Raw genomic sequence first — 9,173 nt, 5'->3', positions numbered from 1 at the left:
TCACGGTTAGCGCTACGGCTCCAAGGCTGGCGCCTGCTCTTCTTCATCTCCCTCCCCGGCCCTTGGCAGGAGACTCGCCCTACAATGGCTCTTCAAGTCCAGGCGTCCCCTTCATGTGGGAGCCACAGCCCAGAGCATTCCATCACCCTGGATTCTGCCTGGACCAGCGACCTCGCCGGACTGAAGATTTCTCCAGCAAGATTGTTTTAAATAAAGTTTTCGCCGTCTGAAAAAAAAAAAAAAAAAAAAAAAGGAGGTGGGAAGGAGAAAAGGGAGGCCTAATCACTAAATGGTTGGCCAATCCGCCGCGAAGGGGCTGAAGCAGGAAGCGGCAAAACTCCGTCAGTAATTGGCTGCACTGGAAGCCTGTCTGGACTGTACCACCTCACTGGGAGAGGGGTTGCTGAATTCGAGAAGGTAGCTGCTTGCTTTTGAGTACTTCCAGTACACACACATAATTCTTTTCTTCTTTCCGAGGGTTTTTGCTTGGATTCAGTGGGAATACAACAGGACGCAGGAGAAGGGAAGACTCGCCTGGCCATTTCCTCATTCCTGACTCCTGTGCATTAGGCCAATCCTTGTCTCTTAGTCGTCTCCGCAACCCCACGGCCTTACGTGCGCGCTCTCGTCTCCTCGAGTGCGTACGACGCTGTGTTGCTGCAGCCAATCAGACCGCGAGGTCGCCCCGGTCGCCAGGGTTCGCGCGCACGCCCCAGATCGGAGTCGGGGTGGGGGCTATGGGTGAATGGGAGAGTGAGCGGGGGTGGGCGCGGCAGCGCGAGCCGCATGAATGAGACAAACGTGCGCCGCGCGAGACGTCGCGCGAGCCCGGACCAGGGAACCAATGGGAACGCTGGAAGGGTTCGAGACCCGGCACTGAGGGCAACGGCCGCGCGCCGGCCCCGAGTCGAGCGTCGCCTGGCGGGAGCGCGCGGCAGCGGGGCGGGCGTGGAGCGTGCGGGGGCCGCGCACTGCTTCTCTGAGGCAGGACGGCACTGCCGGGAGGCGGCGGTGACAACGACGGTGGTGGTGACGGGCACCGGGCTCGGGGGTGAGTGCCGAGGACACCGGTCCCTGCGGAACCGGAAGTGCCGGACCAGTGAGGTGGGAGGGGAGGGTGACCTCTAGGGAAGGGGGACCGACGACGGGGAGGGGGTTAAGGCCCCATTTCTCCTTCGGGCCGGGTCTTCCAACCGCGGCGGGACCCGTGGGCCCTGGAAACGGACGACGAGTAGAGGCCGGGGATCCACGGCCACCACGGTTCGGAACGGGTTAGAGCCGGCCACTCAGCTCGAGACCACAGTCCCCGGTGCCTGGCGCCCAGCCGCCGCCCCTTCCGCCCCCGGCCCTGCGCCCTCGGGCTCTGCGGTCCCCGCTGCCCGCTCTCTTAACCTCGGTGGGCCTGGCCGCCGTGGATTCCTTCTCGGTTTCAGCGGTCGTCAGTCCTGCCCTAACGGGTGATTCTCTTTGCCCCCGTCCGGTGGTGGGGACCGCGTGCTGTTTCCCTTTTACCGCTCTGCGGTTCGATTCCCTTGCTCCACTCTGCTGATACTTATTTTGGCTCAAGCTTCATTCTGTTACCTGTTCTCTCTCACCCGTCCGCTTCCACCTCCTACCGCCAACAGCCGAGTGCTCCATGCTTTTAGTACTTTGTACTTTTTAAAGTGGAACTCGAATGCGTTTGTCAATATTTTACCTATGTACATTTCTTTTTGAGGCAGGGAGCTGGAAAGTGTTTTACCCACTTGGCCAAATGAAACACTGAAATAAGTAAGAAAGTTGCTGAAAGTTATGAAGACAGTTGTAGGGTCACATATATGTTATACTCTAGACTATTTTTCTGCCTTGGATTCTTCACTTCCTGGTTAATGCCATCTTGAGCAAGTTGATCTAACATTTTCGTATCATCCTTTTATCTCAGTATCCCTCTGTCCTGGATCAAATATCTTCAGAATGCTCATTATCACCCTTTCTATAAACTTAATGTTTACAAAATTATATTGCCATGTATTTTACGATCTCGGTATACAATGATAACACCCACATTAAACTTCTTGGTTCTTTCTCCCATACCTTGACATGTGAATTATTCCATGGTACCTTTATTACTGTGTATTTAGATTTACTCTATTGTACTGTTACACCACTTATTTCAACAAAAAATAGTTGTGTTGTCCTTGGTACTGCTGGTATCCACCTGTTTAAGGAAATACCTATATTAAACCTTATTAAAGCCTTCAAACCACATATCCTGTATTGTTTTACATATACATATTTCCATTTCATAGTTTACTCTGTGCCTCAATATGGCATACATATTATTATTATTATTATTATTATTTTTTGAGACGGAGTCTGGCTCTGTCACCCAGGCTGGAGTGCAGTGGCTGCGTTCTTGGCTCACTGCAACCTCCACCTCCCGGGTTCAAGCGATTCTTGCGCCTCAGCCTCCCTAGTAGCTGGGATTTCAGGCGTGGGCCATCACGCCCTTCTCATTTGTTTGTATTTTTAGTAGAGACAGGGTTTTGGCATGTTGGCCAGGCTGGTCTCGAACTCCTGACCTCAAATGATCCGCCCGCCTCAGCCTCCCAAAGTGCTGGGATTACAGGCATGAGCCACCGCGCCTGGCCGGCATACATATTCTTGTTTACTTTTTTGATACTAGTATGGATTCGGACTCTTGACTCTGATGAACCACGCTCACCCTTGTGGTTTCATCCTACTATCTGCAGCATATCCTTCTGCTAAGAATTGGTTCATCTTTATTTATACCCAGTAAATTCTTAGGTTTTATGGTTTCTCTTCTATTGTGTAGCCCCCCCAAGCATCTCAGGTGTGGATCTCTTTTGTATTCCCAGTATTATACTCCCAAAATTGCATGGCCTTTCATGACTCTGTATTGCTATGTCAGTATTAGTCCATGTGACTTTTTTCCTGTGGAAAATATATGAAATAATATATAGTATCTAAATGATATTCTACTCTAGATAAAATTTAAGTAGTGTAATTTTCCATCTTTTCTAGTCTTTGGGATTTTGAGGGAAAAGTTTGCTTTAATAGTACATGTTGGCCAGGCAGGGTGGCTCACACCTGTAATCCCAGCACTTTGGGTGAGTGGGCAGATCACCTGGAGGTCAGGAGTTTGAGACCAGCCTGGGCAACATGGTGAAACCCCATCTCTACTAAAGATACAAAATTAGCTGGGTGTGGTGGTGCCCTCCTGTAATCCCAACCGCTCAGGAGGCTAAGGCAGGAGAATTGCTTGAATCGGGGAAGTGGAGTTTGCAGTGAGCTGAGATCACACCATGCACTTCAGCCTGGGTGACAGAGGGAAACTGTGTTTAAAAAAAACAAAAAGTACAGATTGTCTACAAACCAAGAATTTGCTTTTGTTAACAAAGTTACTGAGGGCTACATTCCGAATGTTAGGCTTTGATTCCTGTAGGAAACTGAGAGTTAAATAATCATTAAATCAGAGACTAGAGAGGATTTATGTTTTCTAGGACTATAACAATGTCTTAGAATTTCTGGGCGCTCACTGTATTCTAATACTGCTGTTTGGCCCTCTGAAACTCACATTTTAAAGAAAGAAATGAATCATAAGGGAAGGCACCTTTGCTTTCCATGCCACAGGTGAGAGAGGAAGCGGTAAATTATAGGGCATATTTATATTTTGTTATCTTAATCTTCTGAATTTTTTTTTTTTTTTTTGAGACAGAGTCTTGCTGTGTCGCCCAGGCTGGAGTGCAGTGGCTCACTGGAACCTCTGCCTCCTGGGTTCAGGTGATTCTCCTGCCTCAGCCTCCTGAGTAAGCTGGGACTACAGGCGCCCGCCTGGCTAATTTTTGTATTTTTAGTAGAGAAGGGAATAAAACTACTTTTAAAGTTCTAACTTAAAATTTTTGGCTTGCAGATTCCAAGTTATCATCTCTGGGCAGGTAGTGGATGAAAAGGTAGAAAGGGTTTGTGTCACCAAAGGGGCATGTGACCTCTTGGGTTCTGAACCTCAAGTGATTCAGTGGAATGTCCTCAGGCATTCTGTAGCCTTCAATTTTAAAGAGTGGATAAGGGACTGCGTCACCAGATAATGTGAGTAAAGTGCTTTGAGATCACCAGATGAAAAGCATCTTATAAAATCCCAAGATGCTGGTGTTAGTTTGTTACTGTCATCAACAGAAGTCATTGTTATTCTTAATCATATTGGGCAGGTGGGGCTCAATTACCTTAGGCCAATATAGGAATAATAAACTGTTGAATTGGGAAAAAAGGACCAACCCTATGCTTTATTCAGTTTCTCATAGAGGGCATCATGCCTTTCTATGCAAGAACATTTCTTACCCAGTGTTCTAATGGGTGATTCCAGAAGACCAAAAATTCAGCCTCTGCCTCTTCAGGATTGTAACTAAAAAGCATAGAGGAGCAAGAGAAACACACAGAGAAAGAAAATGAGACTTGCTTTCCTAATTTTGAGGTTAATTTTTTCTTTTTTCACCAAAACAATAAACATTTTTCTTGTCCAAAGAGAAATCTTTGTTCTAGGACTGCCCTTCACTGCCGTGCCCTTGTTTGTGGTTTTGATATTCTTGGTATTTGTTACTACCATCTCTGTCAGGTGAGATGGGCCCATTACAAGAACTAGTCCTTTGATGACTTTTGACCAGATTAAGCCATGTTCTCCTTCCAGTCTGAACAGAGCAAAGGATTCTGAATCAGTTTTCCTCCCAATTCAGAGTCCTTTCTTACCTACATACTTGTAAGTGAAATGGAAAACAGTCTTTCTTTCAGAAAGTACTTTTTAACAGCAGCCTGTGGAATTTTAGCCTTGATGTCTAAGAAATACCCCGAAAGAATTCTCTGATAAAGATACTTGTTTTTCTCCAGGTGAGGCACAATAACCCGGTTGAACTCTGCATCTGGAAAGCTGAAGACTGAAGAAAGATAAGAGACATTGACTAGTCTGGAAACAGGGACGTCTTTGGAACTTCGTTTTCATCCACAGTAAACTTTTTAAGTGTCATCAAGTGGAATTGATTTCTTCATCTTATTCTGCCTATTGGGAAGAACATGGCTTCAAGGATTTTAAGTTTCCCTTTAGTTTTACATGAACTCTGTAGGAAACAGAGCCCTTAAAGGGCTTGGGAATAACAAGAGATTGAAGACAGACAAGCTTGCCCTGTTTTCCTTGCCCCTTCAAAGAAAAGGATTTACAACTCAAACTTACGACAGTTGTTGTCCAGCTTTAGCCATTAAGAGAGAAATAAACCACCGTTGCCAGACTACAAGCCCTGGTGAAGTCAGGGTGTGGGAGTGGTGGCATTGAGAAGACTACCTAAAAGAGACAAAGACTGCAGTAAACACAACTCTTCTTTAAAAGTTGGAAGGGGCCTCAGGTTCCTTCTTGGATTGAAATAGAAACACAGGGCACACCTCTTTTAGGTGCAGCTCACATTTTATGGAACTGTAGTTGTGGAGGTACTATAGTATCTCCTCAGAAGAATTTTTCTTTGCCCAAAGTTTTTTTTGCCATACCCTGATATTCTCCCCTTCTTTTGAAGACCTGCCTCCATCCATGAGCTGTATCTTGATCTGTCTGACTGTCCATGTTTTCCGCCTGCAACCATTTGCATTTGTACAGCCTACTGTTTGTCTCCAATTTTTAAACTGTACAAGTTGTGTTTCTTAATCTTCCCTTCTGCCTTGTTCTGGAGAGGTGGTTATTCATCATTTGGAATCACCTTTCCCCCTCCCATGTGCTTTCCTTCATTTGAGATCTTTTGACCTTTGGCTTTATTTGGGAGGGGGAAGGGTGATAAAGTTTTCTGTTTCCCTGGTTTCCTTTTGTACTCCTTTCTGTTGCTTCCCTCCTCCCATTTTCTTGTCTGTTCTGCCGCTGTGTGGGCCTGGGCTATGCGGCAGGGCAGATTTCCCATCAGAGCTCCAACATGCCCGCAGAGTCTGGAAAGAGATTCAAACCCAGCAAGTATGTCCCGGTCTCTGCAGCCGCCATCTTCCTAGTGGGAGCTACGACACTCTTCTTTGCCTTTACGTGAGTTTTCTCCCAGCAGGGATGTTTGGGTGGGTGGATACTCCATGGGAAGTGAGGAGGTATGCTTTCTCTTGAGTTTTGCAAAGCCAAGTGACTGAGAGGGCTCAGTGTCTGGTACAGGTAAATCCAAATCCCAGAGATATGTAAGAAAAGTGAGAAAAAGCCTGTCCTTTCAGCCTTGTTATACATTTTACTGAAATTCTGCTGAATCTTCTACCTACCCTTTCCTCCTTTATTTTGGAATCATAGATGTCTTCATATTTTTCTACCCAGCTCCATCATTAGATGATCCTAAACTAGGAAGGAAGTGGGAGGAAACCACCAGAGAGGCTTAAAGCAGTTTAAGCAGTCAATTCTATGAGAAAGAGAACTAGACTAGACTAAAGGCTTTTTTTTTTTTTTTTTTTTTTTGAGACAGCATCACTTTGTCACTCAGGCTGGAGTGCAGTGGCGTGGTCTCAGCTCACTGCAACCTCCGCCTCCCAAGTTCGAGCGATTCTCCTGCCTCAGCCTCCTGAATACCTGGGATTAAAAGTGCCCACCACCACGCTGGGCTAATTTTTGTATTTTCAGTAGAGATGGGGTTTCACTATATTAGCCAGGCTGGTTTCAAACTCCTGACCTCAAGTGATCTGTCACCCCTCGGTGTGAACCACCTTGCTGGGTTGACTAAAGGCTTTTTAAATGCTAATGGCTTTTTTCCAGGATGTCTGAAGCTTAGGTTTGAGATTGTGGAAACTGAGAGTACTAGAAAATTTCAGAATTGATTTATAAGATATACCAATGAGACAGTTTTGGCTTTTAGTGTTACCCAGATGATTTTCTTTGTACTCTTTTTTTTTTTTTTTTTTTGAGACGGAGTCTCGCTCTGTCGCCCAGGCTGGAGTGTAGTAGCTGGATCCTGGCTCACTGCAAGCTCCGTCTCCTGGGTTCACGCCATTCTCCTGCCTCAGCCTCCCAAGTAGCTGGGACTACAGGCACCCGCCACCTCGCCCGGCTAGTTTTTTTTATGTTTTAGTAGAGACGGGGTTTCACCGTGTTAGCCAGGATGGTCTCGATCTCCTGACCTCGTGATCCGCCCGCCTCAGCCTCCCAAAGTGCTGGGATTACAGGCTTGAGCCACCGCGCCCGGCCGACTTTTGTACTCTTAAGAGCAGAAGCCTGGAGAAGTGAAGGGCACTGAGAAAGGAAAGGGTAAGTTGTATTTGGGAAGAGAGTCCTAAAAGAGTTCCTTTATGTTAGTTTCTGCTGAGGGAATGACAGTAATTCTCCCATTACTTGGTTCTGTTGGGAAAAGCAGTTGGTATGAAAAAATTTCCCATTTAGGATCTAGGATCTGCATCATTCTCACTTTGATCTTCAGACTTTGTTCATTTACTTGTTATTGGAAGAGACTGAGTGATTTACCCTTCCCTTTTTCCTCAGTTTTTTTTTTTTTTAAGCTCTTGACCATCTGGAAAGCATCCTTGCTGTTACCTGTTTATAAATTAACATGTACCAGGCTTCTGGGCTTTATACTGTTGAGTCATTGATTTAGCGCTCTAGTTGCAGCTCTTGGAATCGTCAGAGCATGCTGGATCTTCTGGGAAGTTACTTTGTCATGGTTCAGGCTCAAACATAGTTGAGAAGTGCCATTTAGGGCAACATGAGGTTGCTGGAAAGAGGAAGAAAGTGAATTGAAGTGGTAGGGAATAAAAACACTTGGGCTCATTGAAGTAGAGATTGTTGGGGTGGAGGCAGTTATACACAGAAGTTAAATCTGAGGTAGGAGGGAAGGAAAACCCCCCATATTGAGCTTTAGAAGCCAAAAGATATTCTGAAAAATTTGGGTCACATTGTCTAAAGAGTCAGCAAAGTAATACTGATATATTTTTCTAGTTTTTAAACAAGGAGGGAAAGAATCACTATCTAAGGCATGAACACCATCCTGCTTCTCACCTCCTCTGAAGCGGAGAAATTGTAGATTTTTTGACCCCCAGCTCTGAGCCTGAGCATACCTGCTGGAGGCTCTCAAGGATCTAGAGACAGTGCTGCTCTTCTCTGACTTAATATTTTCTTCATAATCTTTTTCTCTTGCTTAAACTCAACATGTTCAGTGTTCTGTCCTCCTTCATGTATTTACTACCAGAAACAGGGGTGAGTCTTTGGTGTTAGAACTTGTTTTGGTTTTTGCTAATATGGCCAGTAAGTAGAAGCAAAATTTTAACACAGGGACATTTATATTATATCTTAGTATCCTTGTAGCAATTTTGATTCTGGGTCAAGAAGGGGATGTACAAGACCAGTTTGACACCCTTAGCGCTGCTCAACTGGGGAGGGTCTATTTTCCTTTAAGAGACAAAGCCTTCGGAGAAGGAAATTGAGGGGACTAAGTGATTCTGTCTTTCAAACTCCCTCTTTTTGAGATAGGGCAAGCAGAATCCTTGTTTTTAATTTGCTAATCTGGAACCATTGAAGTGTTTGACTGGTTATACCAGTTTGCCTACAAAGAGTTGTCCTGACATAGGCATTTTCTCAGCTGATAGTTGAAGCTGTTTAACCTACTTTCCCATTCCCTGGTGCCAGTAAAGTAGGAACTCTCCTTATTCCATGGTCTCTTAACTCTAGGAAAGAAGATTTTGGAGGACAATATTGACCTTATTTGGAATTATTGCCTCTCATCCAAAGTTAGAAGAACCCCAAGTCATAGCTGGAGTTCCTTCCCCCTGGCGTTAGTTTTCACAGAACCAATTTCTGGGCTCCCTCTTTTCCTATGCATCTCCCCTGTTCACCTTGTTGGGGGCATAAACACCGTGTTTATCTTACTCGAGCACCTAGCTCTGGTAATTCTGAAATTCTCATCTCTTCTCCATCTGACTAGAGTATTTCCTCTATAAGCGTTCTTAAAACGGGCCGAGGCACCACTGTTCTTAAAAGCTATCCTATCATGTATTCTACCTCTTTTGAGGTTCAGTCCCTTGGAGAATCCCCTGTTTAAAACCATACACAACCTAAAAAAGAGTTCAGGGTTTCAAATGGAGAGGCAAGAGGAAAGCTCTCTGAACTAGCTCCTATGTGGGGCTGTAAATCTGTAACTACTCTATCATCCTCTTATTCTTTTCACTAGGCTACAACTAGCTACATTATT

At 45.4% G+C, this 9,173-nt stretch overlaps 1 protein-coding gene across 3 annotated transcripts in view; it reads left to right on the top strand.

The window, feature by feature from the left end:
• The first annotated feature begins 759 nt into the window (after positions 1 to 759).
• ZDHHC5 (zinc finger DHHC-type palmitoyltransferase 5) overlaps positions 760 to 9,173 on the top strand; it is a 35,009-nt gene continuing 26,595 nt past the window's right edge. The window contains exons 1-2 of one of the 3 annotated variants that reach the window (XM_033204457.1): positions 760 to 1,051; positions 4,882 to 6,046. In XM_033204457.1, the coding sequence (XP_033060348.1) occupies positions 5,943 to 6,046 (104 nt within the window). In that variant the 5' untranslated portion in view covers positions 760 to 1,051; positions 4,882 to 5,942. Of the gene's footprint in view, positions 1,052 to 1,085; positions 1,105 to 1,196; positions 1,458 to 4,881; positions 6,047 to 9,173 lie in introns of those variants that run through there. The other 2 variants (XM_033204458.1, XM_033204459.1) reach the window with 2 other exon arrangements.

The sequence above is a fragment of the Trachypithecus francoisi genome, unplaced genomic scaffold (assembly GCF_009764315.1).
Source record: "Trachypithecus francoisi isolate TF-2019V2 unplaced genomic scaffold, Tfra_2.0 Lachesis_group8, whole genome shotgun sequence".
Taxonomy (NCBI): Eukaryota; Metazoa; Chordata; class Mammalia; order Primates; family Cercopithecidae; genus Trachypithecus; species Trachypithecus francoisi.
The sequence above is the reverse complement of the archived record's forward strand: the minus strand, read 5'-3'. Positions and strand labels throughout refer to the sequence as shown.